The 16,623-nt window shown below is 48.1% G+C and overlaps 1 protein-coding gene and 1 non-coding gene across 2 annotated transcripts; one reads left to right on the forward strand and one right to left on the reverse strand.

The window, feature by feature from the left end:
- Nucleotides 1-2,479: 2,479 nt before the first annotated feature.
- Nucleotides 2,480-14,408, reverse strand: LOC119461218 (glutathione S-transferase omega-1). The gene is made up of 5 exons (XM_037722444.2): nucleotides 13,549-14,408; nucleotides 11,509-11,614; nucleotides 8,725-8,947; nucleotides 7,956-8,082; nucleotides 2,480-3,096 (listed from the first exon to the last, which is right to left on the reverse strand). The coding sequence occupies exons 1-5, from the start codon at nucleotides 13,574-13,576 to the stop codon at nucleotides 2,855-2,857; spliced, it is 726 nt and encodes a 241-aa protein (XP_037578372.1). The 5' UTR covers nucleotides 13,577-14,408; the 3' UTR covers nucleotides 2,480-2,854.
- A 1,339-nt stretch (nucleotides 14,409-15,747) lies between these two features.
- LOC119462934 (U2 spliceosomal RNA) lies at nucleotides 15,748-15,936 on the forward strand. The gene has a single exon (XR_005194295.1). It is a non-coding gene; the product is annotated as a U2 spliceosomal RNA (small nuclear RNA).
- The last annotated feature ends 687 nt before the right edge of the window (nucleotides 15,937-16,623 follow it).

Below are 16,623 nucleotides of genomic sequence, written 5' to 3' on the forward strand. Positions count from 1 at the left end.
ACCCCAACGAACGGGCTCACCGGCTGGCGCGCGATTTCACGACCCGCGCAGCCGTCAACGGCCATCCTCGTAACGAGGCTCGCATCCAGAAAGACCCATTGTGCACCTTTCACGAAATCGTCTCACAATACCGCTTGGAAAGGGGGTGGTTCTCTCCTCCTCAACCAAAACTAAACAAACCACAAGCTAGCACGCTCAGAATGCTACAAACTCGCACGTACCCCACTCTACGGTCCCTTAGCAGGATAGACCCACACTTCCCGCAGTCGTGCCCCAAATGCGGAACCGATTCATGCTCTTTTGATCATATTCTCTGGCTGTGCCCAGCCATAGAAAACTCTATACTTGCCACAAAGGAACAGTGGGAGGAGTTTCTAAGAAGCGACCACCACCACATTCAGCTCCAGGTAGTCCAGAGGGCCCATGACATCGCAACAGGATTTCGCCTCCTGGTGCCATCGTGGTGCAGGGCCACCGACTTGACCTGAGGGAGGCTTCGGATCCCCCTGGCCAGTTTCTCAGGACCAATAAAAGTTCTTGTCACCGTCAGGGCGTTGGAAAAACATGAAAGGAAGTCGGCGACGTTTAAAAAAAGTATTCCATCTCCCGCTGAAGGGAACCATGTGTGGATGCGAAGCTGCGGGGAGATGGGAGCGGGGAGATGGATGCGAAGCAGCGGGGAGATTCTCTCTCCTGTGCAGCGCCGCTCATCGCGGCGCTGCACAGGAGATTTCTAGAATGAGGCGCGCGCGCTCCGTCATTTTCATACCGCGGAACTACCGTGGCGCCCCCAGCGGAGTATGCAGCTGTTGCACCACCTGTCGTGCGCGCTGCTCCGGATTCCTAGAGGAGAGAAAGGGGGAGCGTAGGAGAGGAGAGGGGGAGGGGACGCGCATGCACTGTGGGGGTGTGGGACGCCGCGGCAGGGACGGACAAAGCCCCCGCCATAAGCTGCTTCGCATCTAAAAAGTTGCTTTATGTGGAGAAAGTGTGCACGTGTGCCAGCAAACTAACCAGTAAATATTGTGCTGCCGAACCTCCTCTCCCTCCCACCCCGTTAGTAAAGCTTGGGAGGCGCTTAAGCTCCGACTTTAATAAGACTAGAACGCGATACCATTCAAACGTAACTGACTGCTTCTCACGCTTCCCGGCAACTGCAGCTCATGCAACCATAATCTTTACCGGGACGCTTGCCGCGAATGCGATGCACGAAGATGAGATTTTTGTCTTTCTTTACAGCGAAGCTGTTAAGGGCTCACTCTTCGATGGTCGCGTCCGGCAATAGAAAAAAAAAGTTGTCGTCGCAGTTTCACCTGAAAGGCGAAGCATCAATTGCGATAGCAAATTTGTAGAGAGCTATACGGAGTAATGATATTAGCTTTATCAGCTGTATAATTTTGGACATGCAGCAGCACCGGCAACACGCTGAACTTGTCGACGCCGTCGGCGTTTTGCCCGCGTTCGCTCAAAATGCGTGCGGCGTTGGTGACTGTTGCCGGAGTCTCTGATATAAATAGGCACTTGGTGCCGCAGCTAAACGTCGCCTCCCTTCCCTCCCCCCCCCCCCGGCCTTTCGCGCGTCGGAAGAAGGCGCGTTTGCTCTACATATATGGTGATTGTAAAGGAGGAAAGAGACGCCTACTTCTGCAGCCCTTAAGCGAGCACGGCGCAGAACGCGCGTTTGTTCTCCGCCGTGCGTTCACTACCCGTGAAAGCGCGCGCCCCTCGCGCCCTTTCACTCGCACATACAGCGTTCGGCGCGCTCTGGCGCTGAGCCGTGCTCCCTCAAGGGCTGCAGAAGATAGCGCCAACCTTTCCCTTTCCCTCAAGAACCACTTACCACCCGCGCGGCGACGATTTCATCTCCATTGACGTCATACGGAACCTCACGGCGACGGCGACGGCGACGACGACGGCGACGCCGACGGCAGAAATCTGCTTTTGAGTGTCCATATAATTGCTATCGCAATAAAACTCATTGGCCGTATGCTGTATGTGCGAGTGAAAGCGCGTGAGGGCGAGGGACGCGCGCTTTCACGGGTAGCGAACGCACGGCGGAGAGCAAACGCGACTTCCCAGTGGAAGGAGAGCGGTGGGCGAGGAGGGCATCGAGGCACCCCAGATTGTGCGTGTGCGTGCCCGCTCTCCCCCTGCGGCGCATGCGCGCAGCCCTGCCGGCCTCTGCCGCCTGTGCCACTGAGTCTCTCTGGGCTCTCGCCTGTCTCTCCCCTAACAGTGTCGACAGCGGCGTTTAGCCGTTCCGTCAGGTAGCCAGCGTTTTGACAGCGGTTGTGTGCGGTCACACAAACAACGCGCACAACTGTTGACGGCGGTGGCGTTTTGCCCGCGTTCGCACCGAACGCGCGCGGTGTTGGTAACGTGTTTATGCAGAACGTGCCAACCTTTGCCGTACAGCCTATGTCGGTGTACCGTCGCGACCATAAGGCCATGGTCGCTGTGGGCACTAAATAAATGAAAACCACCGGATCATATATATTTCGCATTCTTTAATAGTTCAAATAACCAATTACACCATCATCTTATAGTCATAATTGGAAATGCGTAATTCCCACCATAGTACAGCTTCGCTGGTCTTCCGTCTCCGCCCCAGTGGAAGGGCTGACAGTTTTTTTTTCTTACCCCCGCACGGCCGGCGCCGGCGTCGCCGCGGATGCGAAGAGGCGAGCGCCATCTGGTGGTGCTTCAAGGAACCTGGCGGCGCACGCCGTGCTGTGATTGGTAGAAAATTTTCGCTCCCGGTCAGCGCACGGTCAAGGCCGGATTTTCTGCGTAAAGGGGCCCTTGAAGCTCTCGCTTTAAAAATGTTCACCCTTACTCTCAAATACAGATGTCGTCAGTGCAGGCCGGCGTTGAAGTCCCGCTGACCGGTCTTGTACGACTGCACGAAAAGCACGGTGTGATCCTCGTTTACGACCGCTCTCACGACCGCGTCCTCGCGCATTTTCTGATACCAGCTCGAAAAATGCGGGAAATCTTCGGAGCTGGGCATTTCCAGCTCAGCGTGAGCTGCGGACAGGCCACGAGCAAGCTCGAACGTTGGCCACACGGCGTAGTCCACAAAGCCCGGCGTAACGCCTGCAAGAGATAACGAAAACCCAGTGAGTACTCGAATGCTTCCCCCCAGCGATCTACAATTACCCCGGTGTCACGTTAGCTAACTTCATCCTATGCAGAGATGCAAGATTACCGGAAATATTGAAAGGCCTGAAAAAATATTTCTTAATTTTTTATGAGAAATTGTAAATAAGTTACGCTTTACACTGTTCATTACAAACATTTGAATCACGGTGATTGTGTGTACGCTATGCAGGGTAAAAAATATCAACACACTGAATATATTTTATTTGCTTGACTATAAATTGAGAATTAAGAGCACCTGCTGCAGTCAGCGTGACATCAAAACGATCAATTTGCTGCAAAGGTGCCTCGTAATTTTATTGTTGTTTTGGCACGTCAAAACCCCATAATTAATTTCATTTATTATTATTTTCTAAAAGCACAGCGTACACGTTTCGTGTCACAAGCACGTAAAGCAAGAATGCTATCTATTCGACTATCTATTCTGCGACGGTATCGCCGATTTCGCTAGGGAGTTCTAGTGCCGAACGGGAACCTTAATTTAGTCCTTTGTCTGGCCATATTTTTTTAACTTTACGTTATAGTTTTGAGGCGTTAGAAATTTCGGCCAATTTTTAAGTTGCTCAAGAAAGTAAGAAAAAAACTGGAAAATAAACATCGTTTTTTTCCCGCAATATTTCACTTTTTTTTTACCATTTGCATCTCTAATTTTATGCCTCCAACTTTTCCAATTTCATCACACCGCCTAACCCTCTGCCGTCCTCGATTGTGTTTCCTTTCTCTTGGTACCGTTATGTTACTATGTGTTCCGACAATCAAAGGCCTGGCGCATCATAGCATTAGTTGCTTTTGTGCCATAAAACCTTACCTATAACTAACTTATAACTAAATGTGAAATACCACCGGTCATCTGGTGGGGTATTCTGTATGTGTCCAACTTGTGGACACGTCCGTTTCGTCTGCTGCTGATGTGTTGATTGGCTGGGAGCACCTGTCTCCTGAAGTGTACCCCAGCCCAGCCAATCAGAACTTCAACAGCAGACGAAATGTACACGTCCGCTTGGTGGCCACTGACTTACCGAATACGGTGCCTGCTCTACGCCTAACGTGACCTGTCCATCTTCATTTATCGCGCTGTGTGGGCATGTCTGTTTCTATCTCTGTCCTCGTCCGGTCGCGCTTGCACATTGTATCATGAATCCAAACCAACTGGCCTGCCAATGTGTTTTCACTCTTAACCTCAACTTTGTCCCTTAGCGTTACGCCTACCATTTTCTTGCTTCGTCGCTCGTTTCGCGGTCCGTAGTTTCTTCTCAAGCTTCATTGTCGTCCTTCAAGTTTCTACTGAGTATAACGATGCTTAGAAATATTTCATGGTGCTATTGATGCGCATAAACTGCGTTGCGGCTCTTTATATGGAATCTTTTCTGCCTGTGTATGGTTTCATCGTATGTAACATCATCAATAGGCGCAGTTTACATAACTGTGAAATCGCTTTCCTTATTGCTAATTTACAGAGTTGTAAACTTTAGTTTTAGTTGTGTTCATTTCGTGGTTTTCAAGATTAATCGAAAAATAATTGAACGTCTAAATAAGAAATCTAATTCCTATGGTCACTAGATTTTAATATGTACGCTTAAATGCGAGAAACCTCATCAAATATCGGCGTCATGGCTGCCGAGGAAAATGATATAGCAATTGACGTGGCATTTTGTATAGCAGCTTCTGAAGTAAAACCTCCCCTTAAGATGGAGACGCACCTACACAGAAGCGGATCTACTTTGAATCACAACCCATCCTGGCCATCATCAGGACGTTCAACGGCTGGTTAGAAGCTTCGTCCCCCCGCCCCCCCTCCAGATACATGCAGAAGGTCACCTCACCAAAAACCAGCCGGGCCGTATCGAGAAAAGGAGTCTTGATGGCTTGAAGGAGTCGAAAGGACTCCGAAACATTGGGATTCATTTAATAAACCTACACTTCGTTGCTGTTTGTCTAATCAATCTAACTTCAAGTGTTCCCTAACCTTTCGGGCACAATGTTCACCTTAGAACTTTGTGCCCTTTTTTAAGGACGGGACACTGCTGAACAGCTTTGTCGCTGAGCGTTGCGTTGACAGCTCCTGGCTGTCAGAAGAACCATGTATAAAACACGTGAGTTCTTTTTAACACGAAAGTGTTTTATGCCGGGGTCCACCAAGACTTCACTGACGTATTTCCGTCACGGAAATACGTCAGCTTACAATGTACACGAACATAATACAAAGAAAGAAACCAGAAGAAAAAGTTCCACAAACATGAAAAATTTGGAAATCGAACCCACGACCTCTCAGTCCGCGACGATAGATCGCCGAGCGTTTAACCCATTGCGCCACAAACGCATTTGCAGAGAGCTACACAGACGCGCCTTGTATATCTAACACTCCTCCGTGTACCCGCGCTCTTGCTCGGGGCGGTGCCGCCGCCTACGAGCAGAAAAGAGAAGTACTGCATTATGACATTAACACGCACCGACAGTGAACGCTTCGGTGGTCTCAGCACTACGACGCCTCGATGCCAGCATTCGAAGGAACGCTGGCATCAAGAAGCACTACCAACGCCACCTAGGTGGCGTTCACCGTACTCAGCACAGCGGAGTTTTTCTAGATTATATGTCGCACAATACGAATCAAAACACCGATCCGAAGAACAAAGTTTCCATGAGGTAATAACAACGTTACAGCAGGCAGGTTACAGCAATGACTCACACAGATATTTTGCTACCGAACACTGCGCACTCTCCTGCTGCATGGTACCATCGTCAATCACCATTGTTTCCCAACTTCCCTATATAACTTTTCTCCAAGTAGTTTCATTTCAAAATTTCAATCACACGGAGTGCCCGCATAGACACAAGGAATTTCTTCACCGGCGTACACCTTTTAACCTACTGTCACCAATGATTCAATACTAGAAGCAGCCGATAACTTTCTGCACTGAATGTTATTACGGACTAGCAAGGGTTTTCTTTAATCTGGCGCAGTAGAGTTGCACATGTATGGAAAATACCTTTGTAGGAAGTCTGGCTAGGCGTGTATTGCGCAATTATATGGACACTCAAAAGCAGATTTCTGCCGTCGCCGTCGCCGTCAGGTTCCGTATGACGTCAATGGAGATGAAATCGTCGCCGCGCGCCGCCGAACGCTGTATGTGCGAGTGAAAGGGCGCGAGGGGCGCGCGCTTTCACGGGGAGTGAACGCATGGCGGAGAACAAACGCGCGTTCTGCGCCGTGCTCTCTTAAGGGCTGCAGAAGTAGGCGTCTCTTTCCTCCTTTACAATCACCATATATGTAGAGCAAACGCGCCTTCTTCCGACGCGCGAGAGGCCGTGGCGGAGGGGGGGGGGGGAGGGGGAAGGAAGGGAGGCGACGTTTAGCTGAGGCACCAAGTGCCTATCTATATCAGAGGCTCCGGCAACAGTCACCAACGCCGCACGCATTTTGAGCGAACGCGTGCAAAACGCCGACGGCGTCGACAACAGTTCTGCGTGTTGCCGGTGCTGCTGCATGTCCAAGTTTATACAGCTGATAAAGCTAATATCATTACTCTGTATAGCTCTCTACAAATTTGCTATCGCAATTGATGCTTCGCCTTTTAGGTGAAACTGCGACAACTTTTTTTCTGGGTTACTAACGGTTAATTGCCTATCTCCCCCCAGCAAGGCGGACACATTTCAGAAATGATAATCTGCCGCTGTGATCTGACAATGTGGCTGCCCTCATTGACGCTATAGGCGCGCCACTACCACGACGAATGCTTATAAGCTGCGTATACAGGAACCCGAAAAAGTCGGGTCGTGACTGCTTATCGGCTTGGAATCTTGATGTCGGGTTCGTGTAGGCGCTTCGCGGGGTCGGGTCGAGCGAACGTAGAACAAGTTTTCTCAACACGCCAGCAAAGGGTGGGTTGACTCGCATGAATCCGCTTGGCAAGATGCGTGTTAAGCGGAAGCTTTAGCTCGGCTGCTCCTATCTACTAAATACATGTAATTAAAATGGAAAATTCCATTCCTTTTTTTCTATTTTAATTACTTCTCTCCGCCTAGCGGGTTTCCGCTGAACTATTACGTAAATACATGTAAAAGGAGAATTCGTTGTTCTCGGCAACCACGGCAGCAAATTTGACGAGGTTAGTTGCATTTAAAAGAAAAAAATTAAAATTTGGTGACTGTTGGTTTCGAATTATTGATTTAGGTCGTCAACGTTTTATTAAAAATTGGCAAAAATGGAAAATTTTCAGAAAACGAAACTATCACGTCTACAACTCTAACTCAGCAATGTAAAATGATATGACAATTCTGTAAATTGAATCTAATAGTACATCTAAAGGGGTCATAATTGATATGTTACACATGAATATCAAAGACTTTAGTAATATGGAAATACAGCTTTTGCAGAACCCTTGTACACGACGTAACGAATACACGTAAGATATAAATTGACATATCGAATTTGTCCACTTTGAATGATTTAATGTATGCCAATTACAGACCCGCGATACCTGTTCTTGATGCAGAGCTATTAATTCTTAAACTTCGTGCTTCTATGTTTTTTTTTTCGAACTTCCGAACATTTGAAAATTCTTTTAAAAAATTCAGGCCCTAAATAGAAATTCCGCTTCCAACAGTCACTAGAATTTAACTTTCTCTCTCTCTCGGTCCAGAGGTTATCTCAGAAAATCGTTTCTGCGTTTTACATGTATTTGACTAGGCCGCGTCGGAGTTGGGCCCGAACTAAAGCTTCCTCCCAAATGCCGTCGGGTCGGGCTGGGTCGTGCCACTTCTGGCTTTACCGGCACGCGTTGAAGCTAGAGACCTACCAGAGAAGAAAGTGCTCTTCCTCCTGACGAGCTCCTTCTCGAACAGTGGTATCTTCTTGAGAACGTTGGCCCAGTTCTCTTCCATGGACCCTTTTCCCATCAGGATAGAGACAAGCGGCTCGACTGTCTGCGGAGTAAGAGGAAACATGTTACTGCGTCAACAGTTTACGTACGTTAAAGAGTAGTGTGAGCTTTGTCCGTGTATGCATTACTTTTCACGCATTACAGGGTTAAAGAGCAAGGAAATTTACAGACAAAAATGTATTTTATATTTTAAAATACCCGACGTTTCGGAGCCCGATCGGCTCCTTCTTCAGGGGTGATTAATACCACTGTTTCGTTTATCCGGCATTTTCGTTTAAGCGAGTTTCCTTTATCCGAAGTTCACGGTACATACGCTGACGAGCTAAAATAAATCTCACCAGAGTTAGCTTTTGACTACTTACAGAATACCGGAATACCCGAGAAATGTGTGAACAGCAGCGCTTGTTACGCCATCTCGTGACCTGGCACGTGACCCACGGGGCAAGAAGGGGAAGGGGGAGGGGTGCACCCGTGCCCTTTCCCTCTCGAAATTTCAGTCCCGTCCAGCAACCCCTCCCCCCTGCATTGTACTTCAAAGTGTTTTAATTCGGCAAAGCGTAACAAGACGTGACTACCAGCATTATTTCGGCCGCCCATTGCTCCGGTAGCCCAGTAATTCCGCAAAAAGTGATATGCTTACGGACAAGCTAAAACTCTCTAAATCTTAGGAAGACAGTCAACTCACGGGCAAAGCAACATCCAAGAAGCTCCTGTCCCGTGCCTTCAGGTATGGGTCCCTGGGCAGCATGGGCTTCGTCTGCGGATATGCCTCCTCCAGATACTCAACAATGGGCATGGAGCCGCTGATGAGTTTGTCGTCTTGAGAAAGCACAGGTACGGTCCCTGCAGGAAGCACCTCGTTGCACCACTCCGGCCTGTCCTTGAGATTGATGTTGACCACTTCATGACTGCCGATTGAAAAGAACAGGTCCGGTCAAGTCGTAAAATCAGGCCAAGCTAGCGTACACTGCGTTAGAATTGATTATGCTGGCGAGACAGCGCTATGGGCTACGCTAAGAACGAAATAGAGAAAATATGATGGGCAGCTAGTAACGAAGCGCATGCGTGCACGGTCTACAATTTGTAGCAGCAGCGCGTTGAACAAAGGCCGCAAGAACGTGAAAAAGGACGACACGCGCTGATGCTTCTACATAGCGAACCAAGAAGCACCGTCGATATGTCTCGAAGACAGTTTATTTTTTACGCGTATCACAGGTGTCTAAACAATACCGACAAGACATCGCTGCGAGACATTCTAGACATCCAGGGGGAAAAAAATGCGGCCCAGTCGAAGCAGGTCCAAGAAGCAAAATGCAGAATCACCGTGTGCCGTGCTTTGGATGCACGCAAAAACAAAAAACAACAACAAAAAAAACAGGTGATCAAAATTCAACCTGCGCTCTGCACATACGGTAGACCTCATAACTTACCGAGCAGTTTCGGGACGTTAAATGCTATAGTTTAATTTAACGGACACATCCGAGAAATTTTACAATGTCGTTTCATGCAATTGGTCTATTACAACACCAGGCACCGTTGAATGTTTTAGCACTGTTTTAGGCATTACACCTCAAATTCTTGCTCTTTTAAAAAACTTGGGGCTATAACGTCGTCATATACTAACCAATCAGAGATAAGATCGGCAGAAAAAGACCTGGAACCAACTATGTACGAAAGTTATACTCTGTTTCAGTAGTTCCGTGCAGCACTGTGGAAGGTACAGGCCTTTTCGACCAATCAGGAGCGCGAACACATTTTAAACGTGTCCTTCCGCGCCTTGTCTGCTAGCAGCCGAGCGCTGGAGCGCGGAAGCGACGGCAGTATCTCCGAAGACTGGTCCCCTTACCAATGTCTCTCGACGTGGTGCAACGCTACGTTTGTCGCATTTGGCGACTCATCGCGTCCAAGTGAAATTATTAGCCTTTATTAATATTTTGTAAGTTACGGACGCAGTGTTCTCGCTGGGCGTGCAGAATCGCAGTGCGCATACCTGCCACACTTGCGCTCCGGTGGCTCGTGCTCCGGCGGCTCAAGGTCATTGCGACGCGATGAATGACCTTGCGATACATGGCGTAGTACGTAGAGCTTTCGCTGTAAAACGAAGCAACATCACCTAAAAAAATCGCAGCTCTAACATGCAGAGGAGCCTTCAAGTAAACATGTTCCGACTAGACCACTTGTTAAGGCCATTAAAACAAGCAACGGGATCCGAACAATGGCACTACATCTCGCTTCACAGGAATCTGCGCTCGGTGGTCACGTAGTCTTGGCCCTGCTGCACGGAACTACTGAAACAGAGCATAGAACAAGATTTTTAACACGAAAGTGTTTTATGCCGGGGTCCACCAAGACTTCACTGACGTATTTCCGTCACGGAAATACGTCACGGAAATACGTCATAGAACATAATACAAAGAAAGAAACCAGAAGAAAAAGTTCCACAAACGTGCAAAATTTGGAAATCGAACCCACGACCTCTCGGTCCGCGACGATAGATCGCCGAGCGTTTAACCCATTGCGCCACAAACGCATTTGCAGAGAGCTACACAGACGCGCCTTATATATCTAACACTCCTCCGTGTACCCGCGCTCTTGCTCGGGGCGGTGCCGCCGCCTACGAGCAGAAAAGAGAAGTACTGCATTATGACACTAACGCGCACCGACAGTGAACGCTTCGGTGGTCTCAGCACTACGACGCCTCGATGCCAGCATTCGAAGGGACGCTGGCATCAAGAAGCACTACCAACGCCACCTAGGTGGCGTTCACCGTACTCAGCACAGCGGAGCGTGGCCTCCGCAATTAGCTCTGAAAATGTTTCTGAAGTTGATCGCGGAGGCTGCAATTACGACGCGCTGTACGCGCTGATTTGACTCGGTGACGATTCAGTTACGTGCTTTGTCTTGCGCGTTGTATTAGTGTGTCAGTTACGTGCTTCGTCTTTCGCGTTGTGCTAGCGTGTGCAGCGTAGTGCAGCTTCCATATGCACGACGGTTGCTCATGGTCATCGACGTTGGTAGTCGTGATGGAGGAGACGTGCCACCAGGCGTCAGCGTGGGTGCATCAACGCCTAAGGGCGCTTTAGCCACAAAACACCAATAGACATTATATATCAATGTGCAATAAACATTACACTACTTCTGTGAAGACACGTTTCACTTTCGTGTTCTATACCGATTCCTATATAAGAGGGATCAACCACATTTTTTTTCCACCTCCGGGTGGTATATCTACTCAATGTACAACTGATGATAGCCTCGTTCTGAATAATGAATAAGTTATTTTTTTCGCAATAAATAGACACCTTGCGGTAGCTTGAGTATACTGCACATGCGGCAAACGAAAGTGATAATTAAAGATCGCTAAGTTCCGAATTGATATCTCGCAATTGTAACTACCACTAAATAAAAAAGTAAAAACCAGGATTTTTTTTTCTAAATGACACTGGCAGCCAACGTTGTCAGTACTCACTCAATTGACTTTGCTTTCGTCATGAGCAGAGCTCGTTGCGCAAAAGGACAGAACCTCATGCTGTAGAGCCGAAGTTTCCCGGGAACAAGTGGTGGGAACTTCGAGCCTGAGAAGAAAGAAATCAATAGGGGAGAGAACGGGTGACCTAATTATGTGTATCTCGGTACAATCAAATGTTTATTTCCTTTTTTTTTAACTCTGTATCAAATTCAACCCGCCCGTTTGCGGCGGTCGCAGTGCGACGGCCGCAATTTCGATGGAGGCGAAATGCAAAAACGCCCGTGTGCCATGGATTGGGGGCACGTTAAAGATCCCCAGTCGATCAAAATTGACCCGGATGTCCCCCACTATGGCGTGCCTTCTTATCATATTGTGGTTTAGGCCTGTAAAACCCAAGAATTTTTTTTTATTTTTTTTTTTTTAGCCATCGCCTTTCCGGGGCCGTCGCTATATACCATCTGAGCCCTCTTAGGGGATGTTTCAGGGGCCTGTAAGGTATCTTTAAACAAATAACTAAATAAATACCCAGGAGGCTAGCAGACTGCGCGTTATGTGTGTTCACAGTCCCTAGACGACTATGCAATTATACACGTCCCGCGAAGTTCCGGACAGCTCAGTCGATGTCAGAGGGCACGCCCCCACGTACCACGCCGCGCGCCACGTCTGACGCGGGTATACGGATAACAGACCTCAATATGGAAAGCACCAAAGCTGGAGCTGTTATTTGCATTAATTGCCAGCTATTGGGTCATTAGCGCAAGCTCAGTTGGTGCATGAACTTGAAAAAGGGAGGCACCAGCGAATACAGAAGGACGCGTACACGAGGATAAGGGCGTTAGACACGGACAGACGCTGGACTTTCAACTATGCTTTATTGAAATTTACATTACCGCACACAACATCCGACGCATGCGCATCGTCACCTCCTCTCACGACATGTGTATTTTATTGACCTTCCTTTTTCAAGTTTATTAGAGGTCATTATTTATCCCAGTGCGAACCAAACAACCGCAAAGAGAAGGCATACGAAAAACGATGACACAACCGCTTACTATAGCAATTGATCTCAAGGGATCAGCTAATGAGCTTACTCGGCCGTATTTTGTGCTGTTGCGCGAAGCAATTAAGAGTTCCTGACTCCCGGATTGTTCCATCAAGGAATGGTATGTGGGTCTTTGGACAGGCACACCACGTATCACGCACATTTATAGGATATAATATCGCCACTGTAAACGTTTTATACGCGGTATATACGCACATTAGTAACACATACTTGACTGCATGAAGGGCAACAGAGGGGCCCGATTTTTTTTTCTTAGTCGCAAACATACGAAGCCAGCAGACAATGTAGCCAAGGAGAGCATAGGGGAAATGAACTGCTAATTTTAATTGAAATGTACAAAAAACAGAGAAAATGGAAGTGAAAGAAAAGATAACTTGCCGCCCGTGAGAGCAGAACCCACGTCTTCCGCATTACCCGTGCGATGCTCTACTAACAACATACACAAATGCAAACAGCATAAACAATAAAAGGGGCCGAGAGTATAGCCGCCGCCGTAGCTCAATCGGTAGTGCAACACGTCCACTTGAATTTTCATTTTCCTTATTTCTATATTTTAATTAAAAACAGTTCACTTCTTCGGCGCTCTCTTTACATGGTTTCATTATCCGTTGGCTTCATATGAGTATAGTTAAATGAAGCCGATCAATCGACTGGCGTACGGAGGCGGACACCGTGCATGGTATTCTCGAACACGTCGCTAACATACGTGCTGAATTAGACGATATTCCTAATCATTCCCATTACTTGACAATAATTGCCATTCTGTTTGCATAGTGCCGTCACAACTTGATTAACGCCAGTCATATCTAGGTATACACACCAACAATGCGAAAACACTTTTTTTCACACCACTTTTAGGTTATAACCGGGCCACTAAAATGTAATTCGACTGCTGTGTCACGGTTAGCTGAAAACAGACAATAAGGAGCAACGTCACAAGAACCAAAACCGTTTGCGGGTGGAGACTGTATACTTACCAGATGCAAGGGCCCAGGACGAGTCCATGTTGACACAACGCGTCCACTGAACGAATGGTCGGTCGTTCGCGAAAGCGTCCAAAGCTCTGCTCTCAAAGTGTTACTCTGTGAGCGCGGCACGGTAAACAAGCTGGCTGAAACGCCTTCCTCTAAGACACGATACAACGCCTATTGTAACTCGTTATCTAGATGTCATTGAAGTGGCCTGCAAGTGCGTATACAACGACCCTGCCGCCGTACGCTTTGTCTGTTGCCCCGGTGAGTTGTTGGCACGTTGACGACAATTTGCGGAAGATGCTGCCGCTTCTGCGCGCGGTGCAATCGCATATTCCTCTCTCTTCTCCTCCTTCCACTACCTGTTCAAAACCGGTACAGCTCACGAGTTTATTTTAGCCACGGAATGGCGTTTCTAATCGCGTGGCTCGATGGATGCCTCGATGTCCGCCTACGTGGCTCCGAAATAAAACAGGCTTTCTTTTTAATTCAATTTTTTATATGCATGTAGGAAGCGTACAGGCTAGTCCACAGACCGCGTCACTTCAAAAGTACAGAAAGTCATTGCCCTTGTGCGGCACGGCCTCCGAGATAGTGGGCGCCAAGTTTGCGGCATGGAAGTTTCCTACTAAAATTACGATAGGTAACCCTGACGTTGCAATCATTCAGCGAGATTGGTAATGTGACTTGTCTGACCTTCGTGATGCGGCTACAGGCGTTATTGCGGAGCTATTTATTACCGTTCACTTTTCTAAATTCAAAAATTTCCAAGCATTCACTTATGTCTAAAGGCACGACGACAATAGGTCGCAGCGAACGTAGTAATCATGGCAAATTGTTTCGTTTATAACGTAATATTTCATTGGAAATGATCAACTTGCAAAGCCACAAAGTCGTTCGAAGCCAAACCTTAGGAAAATCTATGCACTACACAACATTCCCATCAAGGATTAAAAAAAAAGAAGAAAAAAAAAACTTCTGGAGTGGCAATGCTGCTTGGAAAGTGAAGCCAGGCCGCCGCCATCTTACCCAGGGCACGAAGAGACATCAGGGAATAGTGGAATATAGGAAACGCCAGCTTTTCGCATCCTTCATGTTTCACAGGGCAAATTTCGCTGTAAATATCCTATTAAATGTACACCTTTGCGGACTGCAGCCTGCGCGGTACTCTTTCAGAGGTGAAGTCAGGGCAAGCGCTGGCTTCACCCCTGCTGGTAAACATAAGCGGGCCGCCACTCCAGAAGTTTTTTTCAACCTCCTTGATTCCCATGCTCCCCGAATAGGGCGAACAGTCATGCTTGCAGTTGCCGTAAACCAATCGGTGATCATGTCTGAAACATGGAGACCACGACGTATTTCCGAATTCCGCAATAACTTTCGGCGCATGCAGCCCGCAAAAATCATAGCCTTCGAGATCTGTTTCTGTTGCTAAAAGTCAACCGTCACTGGGGCGTGAATCTAGGCACCACCTTTAGCACAAGATTTCCCTTTAGAAATCGCTGTAGGAAGCTGTTTTCCGGAGCTGCTGGGCGTACTCAGCTTCGCGCGACGTGACGTAAATGAATTATGCCGGTCAAAGTTCAGCGCATCAACTTTGAACAGAAATGATAGACATAACTAATGTTCTCAGTGAACGTATTCTTGTTTGTACAATGCACTTGCGATAACTATTTATTGTTTCTGATTAATGAGAAGGGTATTACAGGCATATCCTTCCCCAAGGCACGGTTCTTTTGGCACAGCAAAACAAAAACAAGCAGTAAATCACGTGAAAGAAAAAATTCAGTGCCATTCCACTCTGTCAAGGTGGATGACCAACGAAGCTGTGTATGTGGGGATTCATCGTTGCTCTGGTGAAACGTTCCAAGTTTGCGGGATCGGGACCACATGGACGGTTCGCATTTCTTTCCGCCTCGCCGTCTTGGCGGGCAGCACGCTTACGCTTGGCGTCCGCGGCCCGCTCATCGTCGGTGGTCTCCTTCCGCCGCCGCGCCCATTCCCTTTTCTGTTCACGCCGTCGTTCTTGGTAGGCACGCTGTTCTTCAGACCGTACAAAATGCGGCCTACCCATTTCACAGTCATAGCAGAACTGAGGAAATGAGCCTACGTAGAGCATGACGTCAGGAGACAGAAGACACTCAGATTGGTAGGCACTAGTTTCGAATACGCGTGATGGCGTACACGTGTATGGTGCAAAACGTAGACATGGCCGACGCGGGTCAAAGTGTAGTATCTGTTCTTATCAGCTTAATATCTGATACGGGGTGCATTTGGACTGAAGATATTAAGCTTATTTTTACAAGTTGGCGAAGTGCACACAGCGCTGTGTATGGATGTTGTATGTTGGTCCCTCGTTTTACACGCTGTTATTAAATGGTGCAGACAACGTCCTCTTCGTCCGCTACAATGTTTCCAGCTGCGGCCTCAAAACGTTCGCAGAACGCCACCAATTCCTCAATGGTGAGGTGTACTCGTTAGCAGAACACCCTTAGTGCACCCTTTCATTAATTTCAGGGTGCTAGAAGGGTGTTTTGTACGAAACATACGCCTTGCAGAATTTAAGAGCGCTCGAGCACTTCAACATTTCAAGCAAGTAAAAAGGGGTGCGACTGTTTTCAGAACAAATCCGTGCAGGGGCGAGGCCTCGCCTCGATGACGTTTCACCACTTTTTTTTCCTCTCCGTTTGGCGGCGTGGTCGGTTGTGCCCCGGTGCCGCGGCGGAAGCCGCAGTGCCGGGCGCCGACGCTAAGCGGCGGTCGTTGGGGTAATGCGGAGCGCAGCGTAGTAACACCCCAAATAAAAAAATACTGCTCCAGTCAGGTAGACTGCTCCCTCCCTGATAGTAAGATTATATATGGATCATCAAAATAGTGATGTGTTTATTTAGGAATACCATAGATCCCTTAACAGCAGCCACAGTTGTGCCTATAGTCAACACCAGCCCAGCGTGTTCTCTGTTGGCGTTGGAACGTCGCCAAACAGAGGGGAAAAAATGGTGATACGTCATCGAGGCGAGGCCCCACCCCTGCACGGATTTGTTGTGAAAACAGTCGCACCCAGTAAAAAGTCACGGGGGTTTA

This window comes from Dermacentor silvarum, chromosome 8 (assembly GCF_013339745.2).
Source record: "Dermacentor silvarum isolate Dsil-2018 chromosome 8, BIME_Dsil_1.4, whole genome shotgun sequence".
Lineage (NCBI taxonomy): Eukaryota > Metazoa > Arthropoda > Arachnida > Ixodida > Ixodidae > Dermacentor > Dermacentor silvarum.

What these genes read in the sequence shown, in the direction of transcription:
- LOC119461218 (XM_037722444.2), bottom strand. Translation starts at nt 13,576, where the DNA reads ATGGACTCGTCCTGGGCCCTTGCATCTG. An exon ending in ACGAAAGCAAAGTCAATTGA is followed by an intron (nt 8,948 to 11,508) that starts GTGAGTACTGAC and finishes TTCAATCGGCAG; the next exon opens with TCATGAAGTGGTCAACATCA. An exon ending in TCTTGGATGTTGCTTTGCCC is followed by an intron (nt 8,083 to 8,724) that starts GTGAGTTGACTG and finishes CTTACTCCGCAG; the next exon opens with ACAGTCGAGCCGCTTGTCTC.